The 20,010-nt window shown below is 36.8% G+C and overlaps 1 protein-coding gene across 1 annotated transcript in view; it reads left to right on the top strand.

Annotated features, from left to right (window-relative positions):
* The window catches only part of NPNT (nephronectin), a 94,481-nt gene that overhangs the window by 6,726 nt on the left and 67,745 nt on the right, over positions 1–20,010 (top strand). Inside the window, exon 3 of the mRNA XM_007948298.1 lies at positions 16,099–16,149. Coding sequence (XP_007946489.1) covers positions 16,099–16,149 — 51 coding nt within the window. The remainder of the gene's footprint in view (positions 1–16,098; positions 16,150–20,010) is intronic.

The raw sequence follows: 20,010 nt of genomic DNA, 5'->3' as shown, positions 1-20,010 counted from the left end.
TCTCCTGCTTCCTTCCCATTCCAGCTCTCTATCCCAATGTTTCTGCCCTGCTGAGGAAGATATGACCTATTCCAGAAAAAGGCAGATTGTGTTTTCATAGTTCTGTTATGGTTCATAGTTTTGGCTTCTTTCTGTTCTTTGATTTTTTGTTTTGTATTCTTCCCTCAAATGGATTTCTGGCATCATGAAAATTCAAAAGCCAATCATCTAATTGTCTTGGGCTTAAGTTTTATTGACTATGGATATGTCTCTTTAAGGTGAAATTTGCTTAATATGTTCATACACTGATGGTTACACAACAACACACAGTCCCATCATCACTCAGGGATCATCACAAAATATTTGTTTTTTGCTCTGTCATTATTCTGTTCCTTAATTTTTCCATCATCTCAATGTACATTTCATTTTAATTATATTAATGGTTTCTCTTTTCCTACCAAATAGAGACCTTTATAATTAAGATTGTATATTTTATTTTAAAAAGCTATGTATGGAATGGAAACAATTGTTAACAAAAAGCACTAGACAGCTTGGGGAGAACTGGATTTACATTCTAACTTTTGCACCTGATTAGTTCTCTAACATTTCTCAGTTGTAATTTTCTTTTTACAAGCTGATTTCTAAAGTACATTCTAGCTCTAACACCATCTGAGAACTTCCTTAATGTAGGAGAGCATATATAGGATCTAGATATAGTCTCTCTGTTCACTTGGAGATTTGGCTGTATCTGTGGCTTATGACAATAACATTTTTGTTGAAAGCAGTTTATGGAGCTGTGAAGAAAAATTCAAAATACAACTGGTTCCAGTTCCAACAAAGCTATTCAGTTTCTGAGTATTTTGTCTGTCAGTAAGCAATTTGTGGTTTCTAAGGAAATTATGTGAATTGGGATGGTTTGTATTATTTATCCCTAAATCAGGAAAAATATAGCTGTTTTGCACTGTTTCTTACAGAGATATTAGAATAATGTAAAACCTGCACCATGGGCTTGACTTTGCTTTATTAGTTCTGAACCTTATTTCCTTCTACCTCCTTTCTGAAGTTAGTAAGGGCTACAAATGAGCACTTGCCATCTAAAGTGAAACTTTTCTATTCTTCTATTCAGATAGTCTATTCAGCATTAGATAAACTCATAGGTTAGTGCAACATGGTAACCAAGAAATAGTTATTGATTCTGAAGTATTTTGGAGTTGTTAAATAAGATACAATAAAAGCAATTTTAGTTAGATAATGTATATTACTAGCTAATGATTGTGGACCACTGGAAAGAAAAATGAGCAGATAATTCATTTTTTTCTACCTTTCAGCTGCAAAGACTTAGTTTAAGCAGATAATTTTGATATTTAGTTAATGAAATATATGTGTTTCATGTTTCATTTCTTACTCCTAACTGAATTTAGAAAGCTCCATTTTAGCCATGTAAATTTTGAACACTTTCTTTAAAATAACCAAGAGTATATTGAAAAGATTAGAATCTCTGGTTTGAAGACCATCCACAGTGTTCTTCCCAACAAAGAGATTATTCTTGTGAACACCTTTCCATTTATAGTCAACAACTGTTGACACTTTCATTGAACATGAATCCAGATTTAATACATAAAGCAACTTTTTAATACCTATACAATCATTTGTGCTCTAGGAGTAACTGGCGGTCTAGAGAGGGTTGTACTCTAGACAACCTAAATGTAGTTTATCTAATGCTGAATAGACTATCTGAATAGAAGAATAGAAAAGTTTCACTTTAGATGGCAAGTGTTCATTTGTAGCCCTTACAACAACTACTTTCCTTCAAAAGGATATTTAAGAATACCATGTACTTTGGGTAACTTCAAGTGGTCTTGGAATGCAGATTTCAAAATAAAATCAATGTTCAAGAAGTTTGACCTTTTAAAACAGGCATTTGTTGGGTATGTGGAATCTTCAAAGTTAAATTTCAATGAAATTACTTTTAATTCTTTCAATCTTCTTCTCCATTAGAACTGATCTTTATATAATACTGTTAATATCTACTAATTTCCAAGATCCCCTCATAAAGTTAATCCAGGCAGGATTAGAAATCCTAGTACCTCTCAAACTGGGAAGTCAGGCCAAGTCACGGGAAGCACTCTAGTCTCTGAAAGTTCAGCTGCTAGATCTGCCTCCAAACCCCTGCCTCAGTGATATGATGCCTGAAGGCTCACATGCACACATGCACATGGGCACACATACACACACACACATACACGCATGCATGTACGCACACACGGACGCATTGGCACCAATGGGGCTCTTGGCCCCAGAAACAACACTGCATTTGCTACTTGGAGATTTTTTGATAATCTTTCATAAATGTAAACTTTTTTCCCCTCCTGCTATAGCAAATATATTGTAGAGTTCCTGTTATGTTCACTTTCAATCAGTTGAATAAACTGCATGCTTTTAAGGTGATAATCCTGTGGTTTTGAGTGATTCCATGCTATATCTTTCAGTGAGTGAGGAAAGAAAGTCATCGCTGAAGCTTGGTGCTCATCATTTTGCTGAGAAAGTGGGAGGAGAAAAGGTTCTGATGGCCTAACTCTCACTAGCTCCCCAACTCCACACAGATACTTTTGTTCTTTTCCTACTCATTTTGTAGGGCTTTTCCCATAAGTCTTTTTTAAAAGTTATTTATTTTGTAATAAACTAAAAAAAAAAAAACCTCACTGCCATCAAGTTGATTCCAACTCAGAGCGACTCCTCCTTAGGTTTTCATGGCAGTATCTCCATGGAAGTAGATTCCTTCTGAGAAGTGGCTGGTGGGTTTGAACTGCCAGCCTTCTGGTTAGCAGTCAAATGCCTTAGCACTATGCCACCAGAGCTACCTATTTCGTAATAGATAATACATTTATCTCTTTTGCTTCCAAGTTACCCTTCTCACAGTCAATATGTATTATCATTTCTTGGATGTCTTCCAGAAATGCTTTACACATTTATGGGCAAATTCCTATATATCTTCTTCCCCCACCTGTTTTATACAAATGGAAGTATACTATACACACTATTGTGCACCTTGTTTTTTTCTTTCTTAATAATACTTCTTTAAGGCCATTCTATATCATCAGCACTTGAAGAGACTCCACTTTTTCATGGATTTACAATATTCCATTACATGGCATCCCATAATTTATTAGCCAGTCCCCTGCTGGTGGGCATTTATACTGATTATTATCTTTTGCTAAATCAAGAGATTATAAAATAAATAACCTTGAACTTATGTTTTGTTTTGCATGTGTGCTAATATTTTTACAGGATGAAGTTTTAGAAGTGGTAAAATGACATTTGTGATTTTGGTCAACAATAGTTTGTTTTTTGTTCCATAATTGTTCAGTAAGTAGGTAATGGGAGAGACTGGATTGTAATGCTGACAGGGATCTGGCAATCCCATATACAGAATCTGACCTGTTGTTTGGTTCTAAAATGCTCTGATCCCTATTTTTTCCCAAGAGAACTCTCTTACAAGTTAGTGAAAGTCTCTTTGCCCCCTCTTTTATCTGCTTTCTTCCTGGGCCAGAAGCAACTGGTTGATATTGGGAGGGTGAGGTGAGATTTGTCCATTTTGATGGGGTCTCTGTTACTCCCCTTAGTTCACTGCCCATCACTTATCTACTTTTTATGGATGTTGGGTCCTTGTAACTTGTAAGAAAGACTTATGATCTCTTTTAGGAATTGCTTAATTTGTTAATTGTTTATTATCTATAGTTTGTTGTTCTTTTTGTTAGGTGCCATTGAGTCAGCTCCAACTCATGGCGACCCTATGTACAATAGCACAAAACACCTGGTCCTGTGTCATCCTCACAAACTGCTATGGTTGAGCCCATCATTGTAGCCACTGTATCAATCCACTTCCTCAAGCGTCTTCCCCTTTTTTGCCAACACTCTGCTTTACCTAGAATGATATCCTTCTCTAGGGACTGGTCAGTTCTGACTACATGACCAAAGTACAAGAGATGAATGAAGTCTGAACTTCTTGTTTCTAAGGAACATTCTGGCTGCACTTCTTCCAAGATGGATTTGTTTATTTTGTCAGTTCATGGTATTTTCAATATTCTATACCAATACCACAATTCAAAAAAATAATATATACATATAATATTGTTTTACTAGACTCCTGGTCTATTACAAAGGGACATGTGAGAATTTTGGAATCTGAATTAGAAATTTGGGGATATGTTACCATAAAAAGGTTTGTGGAAAATATTAAAACACTGTTGTAACAAAATACTTAAAAAAAATGTAGAAATGTAGTAGCACATATTTTTTGTTTGTCAGTCCATTCTTATTTTTATTTCCATTACATACTTAGTTTTATTTTTGACACATACACACATGAAGGTAAGCCTTTCTAACTTTCCTGTTTCCCTGTTACCAAATTCCAACCCTCATCAGGCAACCACTATTACAGAAATTTCTAAGCATTTCCAAAAATATTACTTTTTGTACAAATAATAGCATGAGGTATAAACTATTCCACATACTTCTTTTCATATCATAAAACATTACATTTTGGAGACTGTTGTTAACACATGAAACCAAACTCATTCTTTTAAATGGATGCAAAGTACACAATTGTATGGCTGTATTATAATTAAATAACCTCCATTTATGGATATGTAAGGTTTTTTTCCAATGCTGTTTTTGCAAAAAGTTTTGTTTTTTTTGCAAAAAAATGAATATCTTTATATATTCATTATCACTGTTATAAACGTTTAGATGTGGAGGAATTGTAGAAACAAAGGGGCTCTATATTAGTACAATAATTGAAAAGCTCTCATTTTGTTGTTATAAAATATCTTATATAAAATATGTACATCAAGAAAGAATAACTAATAACTAAATCTGAATGGAAATCTCTGACCAGTCACTTTCTATTTTTTATTCTTTAGACGAACCTTTAAAAGATCAATAGAATTGATTTTTACTTTTTCTATTTGTGCCCTGCCTTGTTTGAGGAAGGATTTGAAGTGGCTTCTAGGAATGAATACAATAAAATAAGAAAATAGAATTAACAAAAGCTAGAAGGGGACTAAAAAGAAGAAAAGAAGATGTTGAGATGAGAATTATTAATTAGCAGATGTTTGAGCCATGGCATCTGAAAAATGTTTTACAAATTTGACTCTTAGTTTCGGGTAGCCACAAGAAAAGGGTAAATATTATTGCTCATGTAATTCATGTTTGTTAGGGAAAAAGAAAACCAGTTATTTGGGGAAAATAAAGCATTTTCCTGCATGTAGTTCTGAAATAAGACATTTTGTGGTCCTTTATATAAGTGAGAGTTAATGAATGAATAGAAGGGCCCTCAGCAACATTTCTATTATGAAGAAAGTGGTAGATTTTATAAAACTGTTTCACAGGAGGACCTTCAACATGAGATGAAAGCATTGCTGTAAAGTGCAGTCCCTGGCAACCTAATCTATGTATAGCTTAGCAAACACGAAGTATATTCTGTCGATTCAGTTTGATTTAGCTATGTTGGGTGGGCTTTGAATGGATAATTCCAAGTTAGACAAAGCAGTTGCAAGTTATAATCTCTAATGAAGTCCTATTGTTTATTGAGGAGCTCTGGTAGCATGGAGCCTAAGGCACTAACCAGAAGGCTGGCGGTTCAAACCCACTAGCCACTCTTCAGAAGGGAGGTTGATACTGCCTTGGAAACCCAAGGAGGGGCTGCTATGAGTCAGGTCCAACTCGACGGCACATAACAACAACAACAACAAAGTTTACTGCATTATTGACTAACGGCCAGTCCTTATATTTTAAAGATCACTCTGTTGATGGAGTTGGTATCCAGTGGCATTGTGAATGTAGTACAGATGGGTGTTCTCTATGGCCTGGTTTTGTCTCACCTACTTTGGTCATGTTGTCAGAAGGGATGATTCCCTGAAGAAGGATATCATGCTTGGTAAAGTAGAGGGTCATCACAAAAGGGGATGGACTGACACAGTGGGCAACGATGGACTCAGGTATAGCAAGGATTGTGAGGCTGATGCAGAACCATGCAGTGTTTTGTTCTGTTTTACGTAGGGCCACCATAAGTTGGAGGCAACTCGAAGGCACCTAACAACAGCATGCTCCCATGTAAGGGAGTTCTTCAAAGAAATCAGTGAGAGAAATTTTTTGTATCAATTTTATAGTGAGGTACTATCTTTGTATTGATTATAAATACAGCATTTTGTATTAATTGAATTTGCACATGGTATGTAAACTCATCCCACTTTTGCAGTGTATTTATACATTTCCATGCACATGTGCTTTAACCATCATTTATCATACTTATGTTGATATATGGAATGCTGCTGCTGTTGTTGTTGTTATGCCTGTTGAGTCAGCTCTGGCTCATACAGACCTTAGGTACAACAGAAGGAAGTACTGCCTGGTTTTGCACCATCCTGACCATCCCAGCTATGCTTGAGCCCATCATTGCAGCCATGGTGTCAATCCATCTCATTGAGGGCCTTTGCCTTTTCTTGTTGACCTTCCACTTCACCAATTATGATATCCTTCTCCCGGGAACTGTCGCTTCTAACAACATGACCAAAATAGGTGAAATGAAGTCTGGCCATTCTTGCTTCCAAGAAGAATTCCAGCTGCATTTCTTCCAGGACAGATGTGTTAATTTTTCTGGCAGTCCATGGTATTTAACTATTCTTCACCAATACTGCAATTTAAAGACATCAATTCTTCCTTGGTCTTCCTTATTCATGGTCCAGCTTTCAGATGTTTTTGAGGCAAGTGAAAATACCATAGCTTGGCTTAGGCTCACCTTAGCCTTCAAAGACACATCTTTGCTGCTTAGTACCTTGAAGAGGTCTTTTGCAGCAGATTTACCCAGTGAAATACCATCTCTGATTTTTTGACTGCTGCTTCCATGGGTGTTCATTATGGATCCAAGCAAAACGAAATCTCTGACAACTTCAATCTTTTCTCCATTTATTGTGATGTTGCTTATCAGTCCAGTTGTGAGGATTTTTGTTTACTTTATGGTGAGGTGTAATCCACGGTGAAGACTGTAGTCTTTGATCCTTATCAGTAAGTGCTTCAAGTCATCTTCACTTTCAGCAAGCACAGTTGTGTCATCTGTGTATCACAGGTTGTTGGTGAGTTTCCGTCCAATCCTGATGCCCTGTTCTTCTTTATAGTCCAGCTTCTTGGAGTATTTGCTCAGCATACAGATTGAATAAATATGGTGAAAGGATACAGCCCTGACACACAGCCTATCTAATTTTAAACCATGCAGTATCCCCTTATTCTATTTGAATGACAGCCTCTTGGTCTATGTACAGGTTCCTCATGAGCACAATTAAGTGTTCTCTGATTCCCATTCTTCACAATTGTGGTAGTTAAGGTGCTATGTCAACTTGGCTGGGCCTGGTTGACTGGCCAAGCAATTGGATATAGTTATTTCCCATGGTGAGATTGGTGATTAACTCCATGGTGGAATCTTTTGAAGCAGCTGAGTAGCTGCTTTAGGGATGTGGGCTGCTTCCAGTACATAGAAGCAACTTTGAGAAATGTCTTCAGGTTTTGGCACACTTGAACTGTGCATGTAGCCCAGTTGTTTGTTGTTCAGCATCGTGCCATGTCCTGCCGATGTTGGGACTTTTTCTGGACTTGAATTAGTGGCCTGCCTTGTTGTTTGGTATTATAAGGACAGTGTCTTTTTACTTGTCAATCTTGGATTTGTCAGCCTCAGCAGCTAGCAATTGCCTGAGTGAGGAAAAGCCTCTAGATTCAGTGGGTGGGAGCAGGAGCAGAGCAGAAGCCCAAGGTTGAGGGGCTTTCACCTAGCCCCTAGATCTTGGCACTTTGAACTCAGACTTCTAGCCTCCAAAATTGTAAAAGAGTAAACTCCTGTTTGTTAAAGCCATCCCATTTGTGGTATATTCCTCTCAGAGCAGCATGAAGTAACCAAAACAATAATGTTATCCATAATTTGTTGTGTTCCACACAGTCAAATGTGTTTGCGTAGTCAGTAAAACTCAGGTAAACATCTTTCTGGTATCCTTTGCTCTCAGCCAAGATACATGTGACATCAGCAATGATATCCCTCGTTCTTCTGAATCCCACATCCTTTTCTGAATCCATCTTGAATTTCTTGATGCACCCTGTGAATAAACTCCTGCAACCATCTTTTAATTATCTTCAGCAAAATTTTACTTGCATGTGATATTAATGATATTGTTTCATAATTTCCACATTCTGGGGGATCACCTTTCTTTGGAATGGGTAAAAATATGGATCTTTTCCAGTCAGTTAGCCAGGTAGCTGTCTTCCAAATTTCTTGGTATAGATGAGTGAGTACCTCCAGTGTGGCATCTGTTTGTTGAAACATCTCAAAGGATATTCCGTCAATTCCTGGAGCCTTGTTCTTCACCAATGCCTTCAGTGCATCTTTGACTTCTTCCTTCAATGCCATTGGTTCTTGATCATATGCCACCTCCTGAAATGGATGAATATCAACAGTTCTTTTTGGTACAATGGCTCTCTGTATTCCTTCCATCTTCTTTGTATATTTCCTGCATCATTTAATATTTTGCCCATAGAATCTTTCAGTATTGCAACTTGAGGCTTGAATTTTTTTCCTTCAGTTCTTTCAGCTTGAGAAATGCCAAGCCTGTTCTTACCTTTTGGTTTTCTAACTCCAGATCTTTGCACATTTCATTATAATAGTTGATTTTATCTTCTCAAGCTGCTCTTTGAAATCTTCTGTTCTGCACTTTTATCTTGTCATTTCTCCCATTCGTGTTAGCTACTCTCTGTTTAAGAGCAAGTTTCAGAGTCTCTTCTGATGTCCATTTTGGCCCTTTTTTCCTTTCCTATCTTTTTACTCTGGTAGCATAGTGCCTAAGGCACTTGGCTGCTAACCAGAAGGCTGGCGGTTCAAACCCACCAGCCACTCCTCGGAAGGAAGGTTGGGCAATCCTACTTCCATAGTGATACTGCCTCGGAAACCCAAGGAGGGGTCACTATGAGTCGGGGCTGACTCGACGGCAAATAACAACAACAACAACATCTTTTTAATGACGTATTGCTTTCTTCATGTATCAGGTTCTTGATGTCATCCTACAATTTGTCTGGTCTTTGATCTTGGTGTTCAGTGAGCCAAATATGTTCTTCAGATGGTCTCTAAATTCAGGTGGGATGCTGTCAAGGTCATATCTTGGCTCTCATGGACTTGTTTTAATTTTCTTCAGCTTCAACTTGAACTTGCATATGAGCAATTAATGGTCTCTTCTGCAGTCAGCTCCTGGCCTTGTTTTGACTGAAGATACTGAGCTTCTCCATCATGTCTTCCCACAGATGTGAAAGTCAATCTGATTTCTGTGTATTCCATTTGGTGAGGTCCATGTGTATAGCCTCTGTTCATGTTGTTGAAAAAAAGGTATTTGCAATGAATGAGTCATTAGTCTTGTAATATTCTATTATACAATCTCCTGTGTCATATCTATCACCAAAGCCATATTTTCCAACTACCAATGCTTCTTCTTTGTTTCCAATTTTCTCACTTCAGTCACCTGTAATAATCAATTATAGGTCAATTTCAGGTTGTAGAAGTTGGTAAAAATCTTCAATTTCTTCATATTTGGCTTTAGTGGTTAGTGTGTAAATTTGAATAATAGTATTGACTGGTCTTCTTTGTAGGAATATAGATACTATCCTATCACTGACAGCATTGGACTTTAAGACAGATCTTTAAACATTCTTTTTGATGATGAATATTCTACCATTCTTCTTCCATTTGTCATTGAAGACCCCATATGATTTTCTAATTCAAAATGGCCAATACCAGTCCATTTCAGCTCACTAATGCCTAGGATATTGATCTTTATGCATTCCATTTTATTTTTTACAACTTCCAATTTTCCTAGATTCATACTTTATACCTTCCACATTCTGATTATTAATGGGTGTTTGCAGAGGTTTCTTCCCATTTTGAGTCATGTCCCATAGACAGATGAAGGTCCCAAAAGTTTTACTCCATCCATGTCATTAAGGTTGACTCTACTTTGAGGAGGCATCTCTTCCCTAGTCATATTCTGAGTGCCTTTTAACCTGTGAGCTTATCTTCTGGCACTATATCGGACAATGTTTCAAGACATTCATAAAGTTTCCCTGTAATATATAAGACAGTGTTTCACTGCTATTCATAAGGTTTTCATTGGCCAACTTTTTCAGAAGTGGATGGTCCCATCCTTCTTCTCAGTCTTTCTTAGTCTAGAAGCTCCACTGAAACCTGTCCACCATGGGTGACCCTGTTGGTATTTGAAATACCAGTAGTATAGCCTCCAGCCTCACAGCAACATGCAAGCTACCATAATACGATAAATAGACAGGTGAGTGGTTGGATATATGGAATACAGGCCAGTAAACCCAAGAACACCTGAATCCTGCTCTTGACCAGCACTCATTTCCCAAAAACTTCCTGATTTTATAGGTGTACAAAGGAGCCAAAGTCACCTCTAATTGTTACCTTAATTCAGCTGAGTCTTTTGGAATGCTACATTATCCTAAGCCCCTTAGGCCTGAATAGACTCAAAGGACAGTCTATGGGAAGCATTTCTTCATTTCATCATGCAGTACGCAAACTTAAGTCTCACTTCTTGAATTGGGATGTGAGGAAGAATTGATTTTCATGTATTCTCGAGGCTCCAGAAGCAGTGGAACCTGAAGCTCTGCTACACATATGCACAAGGAACATCTCTCAGAAGTCACAGCCATCCTAGAAAAGGTGGCTTAACTCATGCACTAATCCAGTACATGCTACTTCCTTTGGGAGAAGCACAGAGAAAGACTTTCAATACCTTTCCCCAGAGACTAGCACAAGTCAAGAATCTAAGCTCTTATGTGCCACCATAGATCAATCTAGAGAGAATTGAGGAGTTGGCATTGCCAATATCTTCCACTTTTCCTGGAAAGCAATAAATGAGCAGTCCACAAAGATATTTTGGCCTGAAAAACAGAGTGATTTTAATCACTGAATGTAACTATATAAAAGTACTAGCATAGACCTAAGCTCATAGAGCACCTTCTTAAACCTGGCAGGGCAAATTAGCTGCAAAATTTACACTAAGTTACTTACAGAAAAAGAGGTCTGTTTCAAGGTATAGAGTTTATTAAGGAATAATCAAATGTAGATGTTTTCTATTTTAAAGTACTCAAGATTGTTTTTACACTTTATGATTTCATCATAATTTCTACTAGTACATAATTAAACAGATAACCATGGTCATAATAAATTCCTAATAAAGCCAGGAAAGGAAGTATGTAACAGCCCAGCTATGATAAAGCATTTAGATATGTGGTCAGGTATTGACAGGCATCTATGTGTTCATTGAATATTATTTTGTGGATGCTATTTGGAAGCTGTGGTGGCATAGTGCCTGAGGCATTTGACTGCTAACCAGAAGGCTGGTGGTACCAAACCCACCAGCCACTCCTTGGAAGGAAAATTGGGCAATCTACTTCCACAGAGATACCACCTCAGAAACGGAAGGGAGGGTCGCTATGAGTCGTATTCAACTTGATGGCAGTGAGTTTGGTTTCTTTTTGTTTGTTTGTTTAAATATCAAATCTATCCTGGAAAAAGTACAGCCAAAATGCTCCTTGGAAGTGAGAATAGCCAGACTTCGTCTCACTTACTTCGGTCATGCTGTCAGAAGGGACCATTTCCTGGAGAAGGATATCATGCTTGGTAAAATGGAGGGTCAGCAAAAAGCAGAAGGCCTGCACAGGGTGGATTGACACAGTGGCTGCAATGATAGGCTCAAGTATAGCAAAATTGTGAGGATGGTGCAGGACTAGGCGGTGTTCTGTTCTGTGGTGCATGGGGTCTCTGTGGTCAGAGCAGACTCAATGGTACCTAACAACACCAACCACATCAAGAATTTTAGTTTTAATTTGGTGATGAAACACTGTTAAGCCCCTTTATTCTTAACGCTAGTGGAAGGAAGAAGAGGTAGGAATGACCACATATATAGTATTATTTATATAATATTTGGTTTTAGAGAAGAAATAGGTTTTCCTTAATTATATTTTATTCAGAAGCCCTCATTTTCTGCCATGTATTAACACATACATTAACTAAACCTGGAGACTACCTTGGTAGTTAGTAGATACCAGCAGAGAGCTAATTTGAGAATAAGGATTTGCCATAGATGATTTGCATGTGGATAACAAGTTTGAAATAAATATTAAAACTAAACATTTCATTTGGTCAAAATCTCTTTAACTATTCTGTAGATTAATGTAGAATCTACATTCATCTTGGCTGCAGCAAACAGCTGAATGCTTGCCTACTAACCAAAAGATTGATGGTTCAAACCCATCCAGAGGCTTCTTGGAAGACAGGCCTGGTGATTGGGTTCCAAAAGGTCTCCATTGAGAATCCTATGGAGCCTACATGGGGTCTCCATGAGTTGGATTCAACTTAGTAGCAGCTGGTTAGTAGTTACCTGACCTGGTAGATTAATGACATAAGTTCTCTAGAACTGACATTGTTTTCTTATTATAACATCATCAGATCACAAGGGTAGGGCCTTTTGAAATATGACTTAATACGAAATTTTAGGAAATGTGTCCACTACAGTTTAAATTGTGCTAATGTGCACAGAAGGAAGAAATAATTAGAAATTCCTGAATTTATGCTTACTTTGCCAAAAGAAGGTTGTTTTACAGTAGATGTTGGCTTACTTTTTATAAACAGTTAATTCTCAAATTCAGTTTTTATTGAAGGTCCTCATATAGCCAAAAGTTTTGGTACTAAATTCACAGGAACTAACTCCATGGACAGATTTTCCAAATACACATTTTCTGCCACTCCAAATATTTTTCCAAATCCTTTGGTACCTCCTATTTTATTTTAGAGTTATCTTATAATGACATTTGATAATTATCTGCCAGTTGTTTACATGACAACGAATAGCAACACTGTTGATGATTAATAGAAAAACACAAATCACAGCCTGTGCTTACTTGCTCAACTTTTAAAAAATGTACATGAGTGTTCATAATTGATTTTATACTGCATACATTTACTATGTTAATAGTTTCTACTGGTTAATTGTCCCAAGTACATAGTCACAATCAAATATTTTGTGGTGTTTCACCTAGAGAATCATGATTTCAAGGCACTTTGTCCCCTGGATTGAGTTTTAAAATATTGTTGAATTAAAAGATTATTGTACATTAGTGTGTAGGTATGAACAAGAATTAAAGCACTCCAGTGCATATTTTAGTTTAGTAACAATAGTGTAAGTGTTTTGTGAAACAGTTACTTCTTGGGAAAAAGTTTTAATATTATTAAGAGAGAATTTGCAGATTTGCTAAATGGTCTGTCTATCCAGACCCTGTGCTGAGGTCTGAAGAACTCTTCTGTAGCTTCAGTGCTTGTAAAAAAGTGGACTGAAAGTAGGAATCATCTCCATTTTTACTCACAGTGTCATTCCTAGAGTCTCTTGTCCTCAAGGTTAGTGTTATAATGTCCAGAGTTGCATAGTTTCTGTGAATAGAGTCTGCCAGGAAAATAAAAACTCCTGATGATGAGAAATAAAGCACAAAATTTAAGGTTGAGAAATGGAGACTTTTTAGAGTTATTACTGAAGGTTAGTGTTGGAAGGTAGAAGGACAGTGTTGGGGAGGACCTTTTTCTTTCATGCATGTACCTGGCGTTTATTACTTGTAAGGAGGCTCATGTGTCTTGTCTCTGTTTGCTCATGAGGCTGTGTGACTCCAGTCTGGGTCTTGTAGCTGAGAAGGTCATCTTAGTCTATGGAATTTCATTATTTTCTTTTCAGAAGTATGCTTGGTCCAACATTCAGACATTTTAAAATTCTTTATAGTAAGTTAAACTCTACCCCAGAAGATAGGGGTACTTTTGCATAATAAGAGGGTACAGTTCCTTGAGGTTTCTTATCCCTCATTTGCTTTAACAGTGTCTAAAACCCAGAATTGGCTCCAAATCTGTAAACCTGTGCTTAACAGGAGAGGAAAAAAAGTAATCCCCAAATAGTTTAGTTTGTCTGGTTTATATGAGCCATGATTTCATGAAATCATCAGAGTCCTTATTATTTTTAACTACACCAAGTAAAGCACATAATATCACTGGGAATCTTTAGATGAACTGAAGTAGTGATTCTTGGACAGGCTCTGGAGTTGTAAACCGTAACTGAGTGGCTTTGCTGGCAATGTTGCATGCATTTACTATTGTGACCACCTTACCGTGGCTGTAGAGAAACGAATTATCAAGAGAAAATGAAGCAGACATTTCTATATTTATTATATGCTGTTAATGAATCCTATTTTAGTGCTTCCTACTTTGGTGGGGATTATAATACCACAAAAGATGCGTGTTGGGCATTTATCTTTTGTAACTTTCACAATTGTGATGGCTGCCTGTGAAAATATCCTCATGCATCAAAGGAGAATTGACTCCAGAAGCTTCTTGGAAGTCATCTCTTCCAGGTTTAACATTGCTCTGATTTAAAATGCAGTTCTGTGTAGTTTTAAAGATGCAAATTTCAGTTGGTGTAGGTTATTGGCTAAAATTTTATGGTAGAGGTTTTGTTTAAGAGGTATCCCTATTGAGATAATAAAATTTACTGAATCTGTATGTGTTGACATATTATGTTGAATAGAAAAATGTGATCCACCTTTAAGATATTATAAGAAGAAAATAGATTATATAGAACTGCTTGGCTGCTTGAGTACTAATGCAACATTAGAAAATAATGATGTTTGCTATTCTTTATAGAGTTGTTTACCTTTGCTTTAAAAGCATTTGAAATATTTTCCCTGATAAATCAGATATTCAAAATTGGCTATTGAAGAATACTAAAGAAATGGTATCCTTTTATATTTTTCCTTCTTATGCATGACCATAGTCATAAACAGTTTTCTTAATATGTGATCCAGAATGGAATTTGTTTTTATGCTTCGATTTATTTTCAGTTTTTTGCTTAGATTGAAATAGGATCTATTTCATTATCCTGTTTTAAGAAATGTGTCTACATCAAGACATGGTGAGTTCTCTTAACATTAACAACAGCAATAAAATGAAACACTGTTTTGTTATAAATCTAACCAACATGACAAGTAAGAGTAATGTATGCTTTTAAAATACAGAGCAATCATTCTGGATCAATAATAGAAACTATTGCTTCGATTGAATCAAATTGGACTTAAAACTTTTTTTCTCTTTTCACATCACCCCCAAAGGCCTCATTTGCCTTATTTTAAATTATACAAAAATGCGCATCAAAATGGAAAGTGGATATTTTATAGAGGAAAGGCTTTGATCCAGAAGAGAAGTAAAATCATCTCTTCTTTTACCCCTGGGATCTCTAGGCTGGTCTGAATACTGACCATTATCAGTAGTGTTTCAAGTTTCTTCCCTTTACTTTCATCAAACTGGGTTATTTATGTGTCTTCAAATGAAATGGCTGAGCTTTCATGTTAATTCTTATTGCTATTGACAACCAAAGCAGCCATGCAAGAAGAAAATGCCGTGGATGGGAAGGTTAAAATACTTAAAAAACAAAACAAAACAAAAATACAAAACAAAAAAACACCTTAATATTTCCTCCTCAAAATTGGAGAGAAAAAAGAATATACAGTATGTAAGAAACAGGTAAGTAAAGATGTATCAATTTAAAAAATATTAGTCTGGTTATTAATTGATGAAAAGTTTTACTTTTTTTTTCAGATATTTTGTCCAACACTAATTTAAATAAAAGGATACTGTCTCTAGGAACTAAAAAGTAATATTCTGAAAAATGAAAAATTGGATGGGAAGGTACAGTGTCACAAAAGGTCTGAAGTATTTTAATATGAATTTGGATTACAGGAGAATAGCATAACTTCAATTACTAGTTAATATTTTTGTTATAAAATGTTTTTTAATAACAAAATAGTGACTAAAAATTACTATTTTAAACATGTCCTAGATTTTTTTTTTTGTTTCAGAGAAGCACTGAGAGTTGACTATGTGTAAGTCTCCGGGAATGTAACAAGTTGATAAATACCCAAGTCCAGCCTCCTTACAGAGAAAAGATCTGGAATTTCTTTTTTTGGACATTTGTTTTGCAGCTTTCTACGTCTTAAGGCAGAGAATAGCCAGGATAAGGTGCCAGCTCAAAGGTTAGATGAACATATTTCTTGGAATAATTTTGGCTAATCTATGTCTTGAAAGGCACAACTTCTAAGTAACTTTCAAAGCTTTAAATTAAATTTAACATTAGTTGTGTTTTTGAGTTGCTTTTTTTGGGGGTATGGAAATTATATTCCTTAAAGATATGCTTATTCTCTTCATAATTATACTAAGTTAATTTTAATCCACTTATTACATTAAACTTTTCCCTTTCAGTTTATAATTTCTTTTTCCTGTTTATGAATCTAATAAATTGACCTCCATCCTAATCTAAAGCACAGTTTATACTTTTAATACTTAAAGAAGCAAATATAAAAAAACAAAATCCACCAAATGAAATTACTAACAAGAGACTATGATTAACCTGAGGGAATTATATCTCATATTCATTAATTCTGCATGGAATAATTCAGGTAAGAAATATTTTTATTGTATATAATATACAAGATGTTATAATAGCACGAGTGGGTATTCATGCCATCATTTAGGTATACAGAAGATTACTTATTTAAAATGTCATTAGATGTAAATAATGACACTTAAAAAATCGTCACCCTTATGACACTTGTATGAAATTTTTGGTAAAATATTTGAAATTCTAATGTTTTGTGGAATTGGTGCCAATAAACCAATGAACTTTAAAACTAACTGATGAAAAATACTATTAGAAAATCTTAAGGTAGGATTTTAGTAAAAAGCATTTGGAAACAAAATTTATTGTGCTAAAATTAAAAGTGGAATAATTTCTTTGCTCAAAGACAATCAAAGCATATGTGTCTTATAATACTAGCAGTTAAAAGACTGACTAGCAGAACTGTGACTGGGGTTAGGGAAGCAACACCAAGGAAAGGGGAGAATGTGTACCTTAGCCCCAGCACATCTGGATTCAGTACCTGTTCCTGCAACCATATCAGCTCTGAAATGCGAAACATTTTATTTCATATCTCTGAGCTACAGTTTCCTATTTTATAAGATTATTGCTGGCCTTAACTAGAGTGCTTTAGGCAGAACAGTTTTTGATAAAATCTTCCTGTTATTAATATGTGGACAATATACACAATGCAAATGGAGAACGCTGAGCAGTGTTTACTAGATTCTCTCATAGGTCATGTTGTCAGAAGGGACCAGTCCCTGGAGAAGGATATCATGCTTGGTAAAGTAGAGGGTCAGCAAAAAAGGAGAAGACCCTCAGTGAGATGGATTGACACAGTGGCTGCAATGAGAGACTCAAGCACTGCAAGGATTGTGAGGCTGGTGGAGGACTTGGCAATGTTATTTTCAATCATACCTAACGTACTACGAGTCAGAGCCAACTCGTAGCCAACAGATGGCAACTAACAACAATAATCATAGGATACAAAGGAACTCTGGTGGTGTTGTAGTAAGGCATTCAGCTGCTAACCAAAAGGTTGGTAGTTTGAACTCACCAGCTGCTCCATGGGAAACGGATGAGGCAATCTGCTTCTGTAAAGATTTACAGCCTTGGAAACCCTACAGGGATCACTATCAGAATTTGACTTGGTTGCAGTGGGTTTGGTTTTTTGGGTTATCATAGTACTTCACGGCACATAACAACAATAGGATATGAGGAGCTCTGGTGGCATAGTGGTTAAAGCATTCTGCTCCTAATCAAAAGGTTAAAGGTTTGAAACTCACTAGCCACTCTTCAGTAGAGAGATTAGGCACTCTGTTTCTGTACATGTATAGCCTTCGAAACTGTATGGGGAAGTTTTGCTCAGTCCTGTAGGGTTGCTATGAGTTGAAATCAAGTTGGTTGTAGTGGAATGTGATCATGAGATATAAGGAACTCTGGTGGTGCAGTGGTTAAAGCATTCAACTGCTAACCAAAAAGTTGGTGGTTCCCGCTGCTCTGCAGGAGAAAGATGAGGTAGTCGTCTTCTGTAAATTTACATCCTTGGAAACTCTATGGGATAGTTCTACTCTGTTCCATAGGGCCACTATGAGTCAGAATTGATGTGATAGCAGTGGGTTTTGGTATCGTAGGATATAAAGAAGCCTTGGTGGTGCAGTCATTAAAGCTCTCAACTGATAACTGTGGGGTTGGTTGTTTGAACCCACCAAGTGCTCTGCAAAAGAAAATATTGCACTCTGATTCCATAAAAATTTATAGCCTTAAACATTGATCTATGAGTGGATAGATGGGTAGACAGGCTGAACTATTAGGTATGTCTATGCAGGGGGGAGTGTGCCCCAGACCATGTATAGGGGTGGCAGATAATGTTTCCACAAGTGTATTTGTACGTTCTGTAAGAATTCCCAGGTATAAAGTAGAGCTGACAAGAGACAAGGTTGTAGTCACTTCTTGGCCACAGCCAGCTACCCAGAGGGAGTGAGTGGGCTCAGGACCATAATTGCAGGGGACATCAAGCTCAATTGGAGTAACATACTACACAAAAACATTGTTTCACATCCTACTTTGACGAGCAGTGACTAGGATCTTAAAAGTTTGCAAGCAGCCATCTAGATGCAACAATGAGTCTCTCCTCATCCAGAGAAAAGAATGAAGAAAACCAAAGTCACATAGAAACAATTAGTCCAAGTGACTGGTACACCATGCAATTCTCAGCCTATATGACTATGAGACCAGAAGAACTAGATAGTGCCTGGCTACTGCTGTCAATCACTCAGAGAAGGAATATATGCAGGAAATCCTGGACAGGTTGAGAGAACAATGTGGAACAAAACTCAAAATCATTTCAAAAAAGGGGTTGGGGACCAGATTTGCTGGCCTGATAGAGTCTAATGGAACCACTGGGACTATGGCCCTTAGCTGCCCTTCAGGTCTGGAATTGAACCCACTCCTGTGGCTTCCAGCCGAACAAAAGACAGGCATATGAGCTGAACATTTACATTAGGTAGATACACTCCTTGGAGAGATCAATCATGGGAGAGTAGAAGGGCTGTGTATGCACAGGGAGACAGCTTGTGGGGCAGGACTGCATGGAAGGGAAGGACACAAGGAATAGGTAACTATGGGGAGGAAGAAGGAGGAGAGCTGTTGTATTGTGGGAAATTGGAGTCAATGTCATGAGACAAAGTGTGTATGAGCTGCTGTATGGAAAGTTAATTTGGTCTGTAAACTTTCACCCAAATCACAATAAAAATAAAAATAGAAAAACAATTATAGCTTTGACAGCCTCGGGGCAGTTCTACTCTGTCCTATAGGATTGCTATGAGTCAATATTGAGTCAATGGCAGTGGGTTAATTTTTTATCATAGGATATATAACATAGCATTTAATAAATATATCCTTGGAAATACATCCTTTGGAAGTAATCAGTAAGAAGTAGAAAATTCTCAATTTATTCGCTTCTGAAATAAAACTTTCACTGGATACCTGTGTGTGATTCTGAACCATTCTGCCTTGACTTCTCTAATAATAGTCCTCTGTGAGCCTCAGAGTGGAGTACAGTTTTGTTTACTCAACAGTGTTTGCAATTGGAAAAGGAACTGGAAAAGAATTGAATAGTAGAACTTTAGCATTTCGAGTTACTCTGATTTATTTAGCAGATATTTGAGAGCTTACTAGTGGCAAGGAATTAATTAGGTTCTGGAAGAGAGAACAAAAATTACTGAAACAAGTAGCTTTGCTTGCAAGGATCTCTACTTTATCTCTTGCTCCTCCCGTAAATGTAGTGAATGAAAAAGTTAAGGATAAAGAATTGAAGGAGTTTGGGAAGAATCATTTTCTGCTGGGGAATATAGGGGAAGACTTCATGCATGCAGTGGTATTCAGTTGATTCATTTATTCAGCAGGTATTTATTGCATGTTATTACTTGCCTAAGCAGGCTAAGGCACTTGACTGCTAACCAGGAGGCTGGTGGTTCAA

The sequence above is a fragment of the Orycteropus afer genome, unplaced genomic scaffold (assembly GCF_000298275.1).
Source record: "Orycteropus afer afer isolate SDZICR_OR568_19922 unplaced genomic scaffold, OryAfe1.0 scaffold00211, whole genome shotgun sequence".
Taxonomy (NCBI): Eukaryota; Metazoa; Chordata; class Mammalia; order Tubulidentata; family Orycteropodidae; genus Orycteropus; species Orycteropus afer.
This window is presented reverse-complemented; position numbering and strand designations above follow the sequence as displayed.